Source organism: Triturus cristatus, chromosome 2_2 (assembly GCF_964204655.1).
Source record: "Triturus cristatus chromosome 2_2, aTriCri1.1, whole genome shotgun sequence".
NCBI classification, from domain to species: Eukaryota; Metazoa; Chordata; class Amphibia; order Caudata; family Salamandridae; genus Triturus; species Triturus cristatus.
Window position 1 is genome coordinate 852,000,561 of NC_140582.1, and position 15,461 is coordinate 852,016,021.

The following is a 15,461-nucleotide window of genomic DNA, read 5'->3' on the forward strand; positions in this document are numbered from 1 at the left end:
CCTTATCTCCCATACTAAGAGGTGCGAGAGAGCTGAGGTGGTTCGCCTGGAAGCTGAAATAGCTGAAATGGAGGAGGACTTGGAGCGTGGAGTTACTGATGAGAAATTGCATGTTCTCAGCCTAAAACAATCAGATTATAGAGCGCTAGTCACAGAAGCTGCTAAAGGGATGTGTAGAGAGCAGCAAGGGCGACTGTATGATGTGGGGGATAAGGCCGGAAAGTTGATTGCTTGGTTGGATAAGAAGGAGAGAGCGAGCAGGGTGGTGCCCGTTGTGGAGAGAATGGATGGAGTGCGTGTGACTGACCCTGTGGAGATTGTTGACTGCTTCGCGGATTATTTCCGCGGGGTATACTCTCCGGTTTCTGTGCGTTCGGAGGAGGATTCTCATTGGTTGCTTAGAGACATTGAACTGCCAACCCTATCGGAGGCTGATGCAATATTGATGGAGGCGAAGTTGTCGTCAGATGAGATCGCTTTGGCCACTCGCTCGATCGCGTCTGGTAAGGCTGTGGGTCCTAATGGTCTTCCCATTGAGCTATATAAGTTGCGTCCCGATAAGATAGCGCCGTATCTTCGAGACATGTTTTTGGTGGCACGTGCGGCGGGCTTCCTCCCCCCTGACCAACGCCTCGCCACCATAGTTGTGATACACAAAGAGGGGAAGCCGCGAGATTGCTGCGCCTCCTATAGGCCCATTTCGCTGTTGAACGCAGAACCCAAAATTCTGGCTAAGGTGTTGGCTGACCGACTGGTTCGGGTCGTGGGCGACTTGATTCATCAGGATCAGTCCGGTAATATACCCCATCGGAATACCGCTCTAAATTTGAGGCGGTTGCACGGTGTGCTTGCTAGAGCGGAATTTATATGGGAGCCGGCCATCTTGGCATCTTTAGATGCTACTATGGCGTTCGACACTTTGGAGTGGCCATATATTTGGGCCGTGTTGGCGAAATTTGGGTTCGGCCCTGAGTTTATTGGTTGGGTAAAATTACTATACGCTGACCCACTGGCTCAGGTGGTGGTGAATGATAGGGTGTCGGCTCCCTTCGCACTGGGGAGAGGTACGCGGCAGGGATGTCCGCTATCACCCCTTCTATTTGCACTTTCTTTGGAGCCTCTCGCCGCTTGGTTGCGTTGGGAGCCGTCGTTGCGAGGCATTAGATGGACTCCGAAGTTCGAAGACCGTGTCTCCCTTTACGCGGACGACATCCTTCTGTATCTCACTTCTCCCCGACAGTCGCTAATTGTATTGGTGGACGTACTGAATTCCTTTGGCCGCAACTCCGGCCTGGTCATCAACTGGGCCAAGTCGTGCGTCTACGTCCTCTCGGGGGATGCCCCCCTCCTGCCGCGAGATTGCCCTGTTCAGATTGCTACCCTGGGGTTCAAATATTTGGGAATTTTTATCTCACTGGATCCCGCGGTCCGCTATGAGCGAAACCTTCTCCCTCCCCTCCAGCGATTGAAGGCCGACGTCGCGAGATGGCGACGACTTCCGCTTTCACCGCTCGGACGAGCGGCATTGTTTAAAATGATGTCGCTGCCTCGCTTTTTGTACGCTTTGCAAAATACTCTTGATGTCGTGCCGGCCCGTTATTTCCGGGAGGTGGAGGGACTTCAGCGCCAACTGTTTTGGGACGGGCGGCCGCGGAATGTTCTCGCCAAGTTGACGCTCCCTTGGTATGATGGGGGGTCGCCCTCCCCGATATTAAACGATACTATTGGGCGTCTCAGTTGGCGGCGGTGAACCACGGGATATATGGTCCTGCCTTAAACCCGGCCTTCGAGATGGATAAATTCCTGCTCCCGGGTGGGGACTATAATAGGGCGCTGTACTCGGTGACCCCGGACACGCGGTTGACGGGACCCACGCGGGTGGCGGTACGTGTGTGGCACGCGGCGAATGCTGCGATGGGGTGGAGGGATCGCTTGACTCGGGCGACGCCGTTGTATGCCTCTGGGCGGTTGGGCTGTTTGTGGAGATCGAAAGGCTTTGAGAAATGGGATATGATTGGTATATGTAAGGTGGGTGATCTGTGGGCTAAGGGATCTTTCAAAACGTTTGAAATGCTCAAGATTGAATATAATTTAAACGATAGAGAGTACTTTCGGTATGCTCAAGTCCACCATGCGCTGTGTTCGATTTTTCCGGACGCTGCGGCTATCCCCGAGTATTCCCCACTGGAGGATAGAGTGTTGGATGGCTACGTGCCCGACAGCACTATTTCTCTGATTTATAAGAAACTCATTAATGATCGTGCGGACTTGCTGCTCCGCCTGAGGGAGGCTTGGATGGGCGATGGCTTGGAACTGGATGATGAGGACTGGGTATCGGCGGTGGCCTCCCCGAAAGAGGTGGCGATCCCGGCCCGCTTACGGTTTGTACAGCTGAAGATCCTTCATAGAGTGTATGTCACGGGGCCCGGTTTGCTGCGTATGGGTTATTCGATGGATGGACTGTGTAAGCGTGGATGTGGCCTACCGGGCACCTTTCTTCATATCTTGTGGGAATGTTCGGAGGTTGTGCGATTTTGGAACGGTGTCCACACCGTTATGGAGGAGGTCACGCGCGTTGCCCTGTTGCCAGAGGCTAGGAGGTGTTTGTTGAATGTTTGGGAACCGAATGATTGTACTGCGGCACAGACGCAGTGGGTGACCTTGGGGTACATGGTGGCTAAGCGTAACATTGCACAGTTATGGGGCTCCCCGAGGCCGCCCACGATCGAGGTATGGAAGGAGAATATGGACTGGTGTATGTTTAGGGAAAAGACGGTGTATGTGGCGAGAGGTAAGCCAGGGAAATGGACTAGGGTATGGGGTCCGTGGAATTTATATCGAGGACGTATCTGCACCCCGCCTCTGCCATTAGAGGTCGATATTGCTTTGACCCCCTAGCCACGCATTCTGCGGGAGGGTGTGAGGTGTGTTCCATGCTTTGTTTTCCCATTGCTCCCCTCTACCGCTTCCGGACAAGAACTGCTTTGGACACTGTATGTTATTCCCCGTCCTGGGAGGAGCACGCTGCTATCTCGGACTCTCATTGCCTTGAGTGTGTTTTATATTTAATAAAAAATGAAACTGTTGTTTTAAATTGCTCCTGGCCTATGGCCACGGCCTGTTATATGTGCTTACGAACTGCCGGGCGCTTTGCCTCTGGTTCATTTGAATGTGTGGCGTTACACTGCGGGCCCTCGGGCTCTATAGCGGCCGGCCCCGGTGGTTGTAGGCCCTTGTCTGTCTTTTATTGTGTGCTAACGGTTTCTAATAAAAAATATTTTTAAAAAAAAAAAAGGTGAGTCTACACTGGCTCGGTGGAAGTTCATCCGTGGAACAGACGTGTTGCCACGGAAGAGTAGAGGCTGGTGTCACCTCTGAGCTTTCGCCCGGTTCAAGCAATGGACTCCCCTTGAACAAAGTGGGGTGAAATGGAGCATTAGGTGAGGTGTCTCTGCTAATGTCTCTTGATTCTTTTCTGAATTCTTTCCTTTCCTTCTTATTTTCTGATTCTTATATCCATACATATATATATTTCTAAATATATATTTGTCTTGATTGATATTTGCAATCATACTATTGATATGTTAGAGTCTGCTATGTTAGGTGCATTTGGCTTACTGTGTGATGCTATTTACTAATAAATACATCCCAGATATACCAATTCGTCTTTTCCTTGTAGCAGGAGGTGTGGCCTCTTCTTGGCCAAGTATTCTGTTGTAGAAGGATGGGTGAATTCCCTTCTAGCAGGTAATTGTGTTATAGGAAGTTGGCGCTACTCCTCACAAGTGATGCGCAAATTATTGTTTTCTTGCCTTGCCTTTGGGGGAGTGTTGAAAGTTTGCCCACCTTAGGAAGTGCTGTGTATATGTTATATTCCATAAGTTTGGAACTGATATTCTCGCCCTGGGAAAGTGACGGTACATTCCTTGGTCCAGGGGAGATCTAAGGTTTGTCATTACAGGCAGGCAGTTCTGAAGTTGGCCCGCACTTCGATTGGGAGCCATTTTAGCTCTCTGAGTGCAGGGGAGATGTGATCATATTTATTTACTCCGGTGACCATTCTGGCTGCTACGTTTAGAGTTGATCTGAGGGGAGCTAGGTGCGATTTTGCTGATCCTGTAAGGGTTGCAATCCTATAGTCCAGTCTGGACAGCACCAGGGATTGAGTGGCTTGTTTGAGGTCATTTGAAGGGATGAAGGGTTTTATTTTGTTGAGTAGTTTAAGGTTCAGGAAGGCGTTCTTTGCGGGGGTCTTGTTGTGTTTGCTCATGTCTAATTTGGGGTCCAGTGTGATTCCCAGCAATTTTGCAGAATGGGCTAAGGTGGGGTTGTAGTTGGGTGCATCAATAGCTTTTAGCCATTCTGTGATTTGGGGGTTCTTCTCATCGTTGGATATGAGGAGGATTTCCGTCTTGTCTTGATTGAGTTTTAGGTGGTTGCGTGATAACCAGTGTTGGACTTCTCTTATAGTGTCATTTAGTCTCTGAATGTCTTCAATGGAGGAGGTTTTCAGATAGATCTGTGTGTCGTCTGCATAGAGGTGGAAGGGAATGTTGGATTTTTTTAGTATAGTGGTAAGGGAACCCATATAGATGTTGAAAAGTTGAGGGGAGAGTACTGATACTTGGGGGACACCCCTGCTCACAGGGAGTAGGTCAGACGAGAGGTTTTTGATTTTTAGACTTTGGGTGCGGTTCTGTAGAAAAGAGGTGAACCACTATAATACCATCTCTTCTGTTCCGGCCCTTTCTTGAAGTGCCTTCATGAGTAGTTTGTGGTTGACCGTGCCGAAGGCTGCCGATAGGTCCAGGAGTATGAGTAGGCAGCATTGGCCTGTATCAAGAGATTTGTGCATTTCATCTATTACATTTAGGATCGCTGTCTCTGTACTGCAGCCTTTTCTGAAACCTGATTGGTGAGGGTCTAGGAGGCTGATGCTGTCCAAGTGTTGAGTGAGTTGGAAGAGAACACATCTTTCCAGGATTTTCGTTAGGAGAGGGAGGTTGGATTGTTAGTGTCTGAGCCCGTTTTTTTCAGTAGCGGTGTGACCTAGCCGCTTTTGAGGCAGTCTGGCATGACTCCGGTACTCAAGGAGCTGTTTAAGATCTTGGTCCAGTGAGGGGCTCGGGAGAGTTTGAGCTTTTTGGCCAGTTGTGAAGGTATGGGATCCAAGACGTGTGCTGAGGGTTTGGTGGTGGAAATCATTTTGATGACCCCCACTTCACAGATGGGATTGAAAGATTTCCATGAGTTGGGGGGGGGTGCTTGGGTGTGGTATCTCCTGTCCCTGGGGCTGACTTGCTGTCTGGGGGACTGTTTTGCACGTCCAGTGAGAGTTCTATCTTGGTGATTTTGTCATTGAACGAGTTGGCAAAGTTGTCGCACAGGTCTTTGGAGGCCACAAATTGAGTCGAAGATGGCCTGGAAGTTTGTTGTCTGATGAAAGTGAAGAGTTCTTTAGGTCTGTTTTTAGCATTGCCCAGGGCCTTACAGAAAAAGGAAGCTTTTTCATTCTTTATGTGATTTTTGTATTTCCTTCGTATTGATTTGAGTCTAGCTCATAGGATTGAGGACTTTTTTTTGCCAGAGTCTTTCTGCCGCTCTTAGTTCTCTTCTTTTGGCGTTTATGTCTGTATTGAACCACGATCTAGATGGTAAGTTCCTGACTCTTTTCAGTTTCAGGGGGGCTATTTGGTCCATAATGGAAGTCATAGTTGTGCTGTAGTGAGAGGTGAGTTCTGTAGTAGAGAGCTTGCCAGTGTGGATGGGGAGGAGGGAGCTTACCTTTACTTCCAGGTCTGCAAGGGGAATCTGACTTAGGTTTCTCGCCCAGCGGAAGGGGGAGGGTCTTCGAACGGGGCTGGGATTGGATCCTTTGGTTCATGCGGAGCAGAATGACGTGGTGATCAGACCAGTTAACAGGCAAGGTGTGGACGATGGAGACCAAGTCTGTTTGAGCGATAATGGCATTGAGGATTGAGCTTCTGGTGTAGGTTTTCTCTGTGCAGTGTTGGGTGAGGTTATTGTTGCTTAGGAGATCGTTTACGGTTTTGATTAGAGTGTTGTTTTCCTCATTCCAGTGTAGATTGAGGTCGCTGAGAAAAATGTTGTTGGAGTCACAGAGTGAGCATTGAGTTATCAGGTCGGAGAGGTGTTCACTGGAAGAGGAGGTGTTTCCTGGCGGGTGGTAAAGGCGATGGCAGAGCAATGTTCTGTTGTCACTCAGCTTAATGTTGGCAGTAAGACATTCAAAAGAGTTATATTTGATGGAGTCAGTTACCGTCACGGAGATGTTGTTCTTATGTATGATTGTTATACCTCCTCCTCTCTGTTTTTTTCTGTCTTTGTGGATGATTGGGAAGCCCGGGGGCACAAGCATGTCCATACTTGGGGGGGAGAACTCATTTAGCCAAGTTTCGGTGATGAACGTGATGTCAATATCATGGGTAAGGAAGGTCTCTGCCAGTTCTGTTGCATGTTTGGTGGTTGACCTGCAGTTAATAAGCATGCAGTTGGTATTGGATTCCTCATTTTTTAGATTCTTCTTAAGCGGGCCATGGGGAAGTTAGTGGGGGTCTAGTGGATCTGGGGGGGGGGGGGAGCGGTCTCCTCCAAATCCAGGGATGACCTGGATCTTGGAACTAGGGGTGACAGTAATGGATGTGTCATACGAAGAGGCAAGATCCATCGCTTCCTTTTTGGACATTGCGGCTCTAGTTCTCTTGGGTCTCTGTTTCTGTTTCGGGAGGGAGGTTGTGATCCAGCTGAGCCGTTGGGTCGTGTGAGGCCTTGAGGGATTAGAGTTAATGAATGAGGATGTCGGATGTAAGTGTTGGACGGGCTTTCGGGGTGAGGAGAGGTTCAGTAGGATTCCAGAGAGGCCCAGTATTACCATTTCTAGCAGGCTTTTACAGCAAGGCAAGTCGCTGGGTCGTCTCTCCAGGGGGGTGGGGTGGGTGCGTCCCGGGAGAACGTTGCATTTTTTCATTCTTTTGGGTCTCTGTGTCTGGTTCCAGATGGGGGATGTGGTTGAGCTAAGTTGTTGAGTCTTGTGAGGCCTTGCGTGATTGGAATCAGTAACTGTGGGTGACAGGTATAGGTGTAGGCTGGGCTTTTGGGGTTGGTTTTTGGTGTTGGAGATGCACCAGGTATCCTTATGGGTAGTCCAGGATATGGGGTGTGGAAGATTATGGCTTGGTTCAGGCTGCCTTGGTTCAGGCATCAATAACTGCGGGCTAGGTTCGCTGGTAGGGGATGGAGGTCTTCTGTGGCTGGGCTCCGATTAAAATTGGAGGGACGGAATGAGTTGAGCGCTATGGTGGAGGGGCAGATGGAGGGGAGGATGGTGTCTGGAGGGCGGAGGTTGACTTTCGTGCCGAGGTCTTGTGATTGCTTTGTGTGATCGCCTGGAGGGGCAGTCTATCATGGGATAGTGAGTTGGACGGGCGGGAGCTGTGTAAATTCGCTGGGGCGTTGCAGAGCGAGTGGAAGAGGGAGTTGAAATCTTCATGGTTGTCATTGTTGGCTTGGATCATGACTTTGCCGTTGGTGTAGAGGGTCACTGAGATGTTGCCGCTGCATTTAGGGTGATTTGGGAGTGTGATTGTTAGTTTGCAGCTATAGGGGGGTGTTAGTTGTTTTGGATATGTGCAGGTGTGTTTTGAGGATGCTGTTCCACTTAGCAGGTCTTAAGGTATAGTTTATTTGGCCTTTGGAAGAGCAGTTGTATATGTCTGAAGATAGCATTTCTGGGTGCTGTCTAATCAGTCTGTGTTTGAGGTTTCTTTTTGCTTTTGGTGTGAGGTTGGGGGGAAAGTGATGGAGAAGGATTTCAGGCCGTGTGGTTTCAGCCTGTTAGGTGAGGAGAGGCGAAGGAGGGATGGGGTAGGAGGTGACATTTGTCTTGGTTTGGAGGGTGGAAGGTTACCCAGGGCTGTGTTCAGCCTATTGGTCTATTGTACTAACTAGAGGAAGATGAGGACCAGTTAATAAAAATTTTGAAAAACATAGATTTGGCAGAACCAGTAAGGATGCATAATATGAATGTATGGGATAAGAATGCATAAGTCAAATGAAATATTTGGAAAATGTGGGGACCTGTCTGAAGGTCTTACAAGTGTCTCGGAATTCAGGGATTAATTGAGTTTGTTTGGATATGGAAATATTCAGAGGAAACATGTTCCAGCTAGGCTCCTCTATAAGAAAAATGACAATCTCTCCCAGGAGGGCCATCTAGGAACATGTTTAATCAAGAGAAAGGTTAAGCCCCAGTACTGGTTACCAGGAAAGGACTTCATGGCACAGAAAAAGGTTACGAATTGTGTCATTGGGCCGTTAAGTGTAAATATTATGACTGTAAGAAACCCCTTCCGTCACCCTTTGAGGTACTATTTAAATCTTCAGAGCAGGTGGGCATTTAATATCGTTGGCCTGTTAAATCATATTGGTCTGAATGGTAAGATCATTGTTGTTCTAGTGGACTACAAGACTCATTGGATATTCACATGAACAGTACAGAACACTACAACAATGAGATTTATCAACTTTCTGAGCGAAACGTTCTTTAAAGAGGGTATTTAGAGATTCTTGTAATGTATAATGAGGTACAATTTATTTCAGACTCCTTGTTGGATTTCTTATGAAAAATGCCTCTGAAACACCTCAAAAGTACACCCTACCACTGAAGGGCAAATGGGCTCATTGAATAAGGTTGAATTGTATGATCACTAGGGGTGGGCGGAACTCATGGAATTTAACTTCACAGAATTCCGCGGAGTCACATAAAAACTCGACGACGTTCCGCTGAGTCCTGCCAATGGGCAGAAATAGGCACTTTGAGCGGTTTGCGCTGTGATTTATTACCGGTATTGTGTTCCGTACTGAAAAATCTGAACGAATGGCACCACCCATTGCACCAGAGAGCGCAGCTACTTGAGTTGATTTTGTTGCTACTCCAGTAGATTTTCTACTCCAGCTGCAGCCTTCTGACAGCTAACGGTCGCGACTATCCATGACCACTTACGTTAAAAAAATGTCACTAGATGTCCTCCTAGCGACCAGAAATCCCGCTCTGGGATACCAGATCTCATTTGCTTTGTCAACTTGCCGTGCTTGGGTTGGAGTGAGAAAAATATCTGCCACACAGTAATTGGTGGAATTTGGCCAGGACCAGCATTACAAGAGTGATGCTGAGTCAGCAAAATTCTGCCTGTTCCGCGGGCAGAGCGGAATATTATGCCCACCTGTAGTGATCAAATGAAGAAGATCTTCCTAAATATGTTATGGCTCTATGACGGCACACCCAACAGAACAACATAAGTTTCTGCTTTGTTAACTCTCAAGGGTAGGCACCCAGGTGACAAAATGGTTCCAGTTGAACTGATTAGTGGTAACCTCACCTGGGTAGAGAGAGAATTTGTTATTGTTGGACTTGATTCTCTCTGCAGGGTCATCCCCAAACATTTTCTCTTTACCCTCCTGTCTTCTGAACCAGTTTTTGTTGGCCTTTAAGACTCTGCACACTTTACCACTGCTAACCAGTGCTAAAGTGCTTGCGCTCTCTCCTTTAAACATGGTAGGATTGACTTACACCCAATTGGCACATTTAAGTTACTTGTATGTCCCTAGTAAAGTGGTACAACATTTGTCCAGGGCCTGTAAATTAAAGGATACTAGTGGGTCTGCCGCACTGATTGTTCCACCTACTTAAGTAGCCCTTTAAGCATGTCTCAGCCCTGCCATTGTAGCCTGGCAAAGTAAACCTCTTGCCAGGCCTAAACCTTCATTTTTAAAACATACAAGTCACCCCAGGGTAGGTCTTGAACAGACCACAGGAAGGGGTGCAATGTATTTAAAAAGTTGGACATGTACTTTTAAGTTTTATATGCCCTAGTAGTGAAAACCCCTCAAATGTGTTTTTCACTACCGCAAGGCTACCTTTCCCATAGGATAACATTGGATTTCTGCAGTGAACTGCCTTGCTGAAACCAGCCTGCCTATGTGTCCCAGGACTCCATGATCTTCAAGGGTCAGTCGGCAGACATCCTGTTCCTAATCCACAGGCACACAAAATGCTTCTCTGCGCCACGCATCTTGAACGCAGGAACATGCATCGCCTCAACAGCTTGGCAAGCCTGATCCAATGCGACCCATATCAACACCGACAACTGGCAGAGGGCCCTGCAGCTCCCTACAGTTCATACGCCGAACCATGCATTGCATCGGTGTCTCTGCCAGCCCGACCCAGCGCGATATATCTCAACTGGGATGACCGGACCAGCTCAACGCAGTGCATATCAACCCAAGTCCTCAAGAGCAACATGGCTTTACCAGCAAGCTCCATATCGACAGTTTCTTGACACAGGCCAGTGTAACTGAACACAAAGACTGCATTGCTCTGCAACCATTACTTACAATACTCTTGTTCAGCTGGCCTAACTGGTTCCCTGCAGCCGGCCTGCACTTCATCACAGTTCACCTGAACTTGTGACTTTGTTCCAGTCTAGCGCAACCACTTAACCACAGATGGCACGTTGCGCTTAATGGTGCTATCTTCACTGAAATATATCCCCAGTTCTACTGATTGGAATTTTGTTGTTTTGTTCTTGTTTTATTTATTAAAATGTACAATTTTTTTCAATTTGGTGTGGGACTCTTTTTGTGCGGTATTCTCACTTCATTACTGATTGAAGTGCTGCATACATGCTTTACAGGTTGCCTCTAAGTTAAGCCTGGCTGCTCTGGGCCAAGCTACCAGAGGGTTGACCACAGGTTAATTTGGGGTTTGCTTGTGACTTCACCCATGTAAGAATTGTGGTTGCTGCATAAGAAGGGTTACACCCCCTCAACCAAAATCCACATTTCTTACAGTTATGGATAAAGTAAGTACTATTTAGAAAGAATATAAAAGAAGGTTTGGTTGATTGCAACTTGGTGCACAGAGAAAAATCTATGGTGCATGAAGATAACATCATCCCCTTGTTTACCAGAACCATGTGAATTGTAGAAATAAGATGTGATGTAGTAAAACACAAAGCTGGTCAGCCTAGGAACATGGATTAGGCTGTCTAAAGTTTGCATGATATTGGAAGGTAATGTCAACCACCGGTCATGCAATTGTGCCTGCTCACAAGACATGTTCATAGGTCTGTAAAAGAAAGCTTGGCAAGATCTGGGGTAGCATAAAAGGCTATCATAAATGATTTGTTCTCTATTTTAACTTCTGTATAAGAAAGTAGAAGTTATATTTTACATTATACTGTGTGTTGGGTACAGTTTTCTTTTATCTCCACTTATAGCTTTGTACACCCCGAGCTCTCTCTTTCTATCCCATCCTTCAACGGGCTCCCACTGTTTTCAGAATGTTGGAGTGTTTAACTGTGAGGACTCCATTGCTTGTCTCAATAAGATGTTGTCGACTGCTAATAAACATGCAAATATTCCTCTACTAGCTGGATTCTTTCCTTATTCTGTGAATTGACAAATCGCCTCTGGGCCAGAGAGTTCTAAGAAAATAATTGCATTTTATGTTCCAACCCAGATCTAGTTAGATCCTGCATGCATAGCTCCCAATTATAGTACACAATACTTACCGATAAGTGGGACATTCTCCGAAGGTGGCATACTCTCCGCAACCATTAATTGGAAAACCGTCAATGCAAGGAGAACGGTTACACCCAGAGATACTTTTTCACCTGAGTCTGCTGGGAGGTAGAATCCCAGAGGGGCCAAGAATGAAATCATCACACAAGGTACCAGTAAGTTGAATATATAGAAAATCGATCTCCGTTTTAAAATCAAAGTGAATGTGACATCTGGGTAGGGCTCTGAACAGCAGCCATAGGTGATGACATTCTTGACGGCGGGCATCCCATGCATTTCCCACTCCACATTTTCTACAAAGTCGGAAAGATCTCCATGGTCCAATGCATTTATGATGTCTACTTGGTTGCCATTGTAGGTCCAGGATCCAAAGGTGAGGTTACATTGTTGACTGTCAAAGGGGAAATACGACACATCCAAAACACAGGAGCTCTTTGTAATCGAAGGCGTATCCCATGTAATTTTCCCATCATATCTCAAAACCACGTTTGTATTGACTGGTTCTGAGAATTCATCATCAGCCCTAAGAAAAGAAAAGTAGTTTTTAGAAAAAACAAAATAGTAAAATCTTTAGAACTGAAAAACTGGTTATGACACTTTCACACTTTTGAGAAAAATGCAATTAAAATGCATTGACAGAAAAATGTCTAAACAACTTTAGGACATTTAGATGAAAATCATTGTGCTAAACCGGCAATTATCAATATTTGGACAAAAAACAATATTTATAAATGTTGATTTGTCGTTACACAATTTATAAAATAAATAAGTATAAAAACGATATACGTATAGGGAGAGAAAGATAGTGAGAGTCATAGGATATTAGATTCAGTTTTTTCTACCACACATGAAGGTGTTATGTGTTTATAAGCATTATGTAAACCCTTAGGGGCCCATCGACAAATGCAGGTATGGCCAGTGCTCCAATTCTGGGCTGAAGGGACAGACAACTTATGAGCCCTGGATGTCCCTCGGCTTACCTGGAGATACTGCTTATCAGGCTCAAAGCAATGCCAGAGACTAGCAGGCATACCTTTTTATTATTGTTGTGAGTTCTGGCAACTACAAGTACACACACACACACACAAGAAATCCACACCACTATGTTTATACGTTTTTTTAAGCCAGTTTTAGTGCAGGATAAATTAAATTAAATAGTTGCAGCATTCAGTGAATTTGCGGGCGAAGATAAGAAGAAAAATAACGTGTTTTATGAAAGTCAGCAAAGTTTTAAATCTGATGCATTGTAAGAATCTGTACATACTTAAATTCTATGCATCAAACATTTTGCCATAATTAGTGTCAGTATTTCAATAAAATCAACACATATTCCTACCTGAACTTCATTTATGTTATGCAGGTCTGTCTGCAAGACAAGATTAAGTTATGTCTGTACCAGAAATGTTCTGTGATAAAATGCCCATATGGCCTTGGATGGCTCCACTCGGAGCCATGCTGCTGTGCTTCTGCCTGCAGTTGTCGAAATCTCAATCTCTTCCTCTCACAGAGAGGACTGTGAACTGTACTTTTCAAGTCTTTCATTTTGATAAAACTAAACCTCATGATTGTGATGTAAGGTGAGATAAATAACATGAGAATTCTCTTCTGTAATAATGCGAAAACCTGAAGCTTTCTTGTTTTCTCCTAAGCACCATCTATTTAAATGAATTACACAATTATTAACTAGAAGCATACTGTCAAAACATATGCTAACTGTATTGCACGGTATTATATATTAATAAAAATAAATGAGTCGGCTATTGCAAATGAATAAAGAGTTATATGGCCTGAGAAAATGAGGAAATGAACGATAAATGGGACCACTAAAAGCCAAAGTAGTAGGGGTGGGAGAAACTCCCAGAATTTGACTCTCCTGAATTCCACAGAGTTACATAAAAACTCCATGAGATTCTGTAGAGTTCCACCAATGGCTGGAAATAGACTCATTGCGCTGCTCATGCTGTGATTTAGAGAGGAAACACATTCTGGGCAGAAAAACCCATGCGAATGGCACCATGCGGTGCACCAGAGAGCGCCAGCTACTCAGGTTGATTTCGCTGCTGTTTGAGTAGATTTTCTACTCGAGTGGCGGCCTTCCGATTGCCAAACTGTTGCGACCATCCAAGTTTGAAAAATCTCTCCAGATGTCTTCCTAGCAACTGGAAATCGTACTAGGGGTTGCCAAATCTCACTCGCCAACTTCAGGTTCTGTAGTCTCGCATGAGAAAAGATTTTCATGCTGCAATTGGTGGAGTTTGGCAGGAACTCCATGCTACAAGAGTAACCAAAATTCCACCAGTTCCACTAGCAGAATGGAATATTCTGCCCACCTCCTACAAATAAGGTAAACTAGATGATAAAGCGATCTTTCACAGAAAGATTTTTTTCTGGGCTAGGAGGCTTGCTAGAGTAACACAGTTTTCCTTGTTTTGGTCAGGTTATCCAAATCCTTATCCTTTGATTATGAGCTTTGCAGTAAATGGTATGCCTTAACATTAAATGATTTTTTGATCAGTAGACTGTTACTTGCCTCTTACTCTGAAGCATATGTGACAAGTTTCAATTGGGGTATACAAACTTTAATATATACTTGGATAAGGGAGACCTCCCCATATACACAAATGGCACTGTGGTGTTAGCCTTTTGGTTAAATATACAACACACTATTGCCCTCATGGCTTATAGAAAAACATATATAACATACATTTTTATGACAATAGAACTATTGCTATATTTCTGCTCTATTCACTTGTTGATTTTAGAAACTAAAGATTCAACTGTTTGCTATCACATAGTGCAGATCTATCATATAAACGTTCTAGAACCACAGATTCTATATATCCAGGAAATCTAAAGGCTATCGATTAAACAGCAGCCCAGTTCCAGTTAATTAACTGACTTGTGGGCTTATTTGTTTTCCTTCACATGTTAAATAAGATTTCTATATGTGTCATCGTAGGCTAATTAATAAATTACCTCTGCTACATTTTCTGTTAAAAACAAAACTAAACAAAAAACAAAGGGTCTGATTTAGAGTTTGGCATGTTATTCTGTCACAAAGTGACAGATATCTTGTCAGCCTTATTACAAGTACCAGAGGATTTAATGTGCTTGTTGTAAGGCAAATGGAAACTCTGCCACATTTATGATGGAATAAGCAGTCCGTCAAGTTTCAAATCAGGCCCAAAATATCTTAAAGAAAAGATTTTTTTAGCATTGTCAATATACTTGTTGAGATTATCCAGTTTTTTAAAAAAAATATAGCGATTAATCATGCCTATGAACTCAGATTTAAATATTGTTTTGAAAAGAGAGACATTCTTAATATCTGGAAAAGTCCACTTTTCTAGGCTTCTGAGGAACTTTTTATGTTGTCTCTATAAGAATATAAGGAAGCCTCTTTGGAAAATTCTTAAGTCATCTGAAGTATTTCTTTCATCAATGAGTCTCTGCTTCCATGGTGTCATGAGACCTCTTTTAGATACTTCTGCTTACTGATAACAAGAAATGTTGTGTTCACAGATGCTATATTTAAAGGGGCCATCCAATGAATGATGCCATAATAGATTTCAAAAACTCACCTGAGATCATCAAGCAAATGAACATTTTAGAATGCCTAATGTTGACAATTGATAGAGACACACAACTGGGCTAAGAGAGTTTCATTTTCAATCAAGTTATCATGCTCACAGTAGTGTATGCTCCAAGAAAGCACTCGTTGGCAAGAAGTAATTTGTTTATTCCAACACAGTCCTCTAGGAAAGGGGAATTTGGCTTCCCAACAGTAATGTCTTCACTTCAAAAATGCATTGGCAAAACCAATAGGCCTGGTATTGGGGTTCAACCTTTTGGCATCCTCA

The 15,461-nt window shown here is 44.9% G+C and overlaps 1 protein-coding gene across 1 annotated transcript in view; it reads right to left on the reverse strand.

Annotated features, from left to right (window-relative positions):
* The window catches only part of CHRNA9 (cholinergic receptor nicotinic alpha 9 subunit), a 96,897-nt gene that overhangs the window by 13,163 nt on the left and 68,273 nt on the right, over positions 1 to 15,461 (reverse strand). Inside the window, exon 4 of the mRNA XM_085643118.1 lies at positions 11,592 to 12,124. Within this exon, the coding sequence (XP_085499244.1) occupies positions 11,592 to 12,124 (533 nt within the window). The remainder of the gene's footprint in view (positions 1 to 11,591; positions 12,125 to 15,461) is intronic.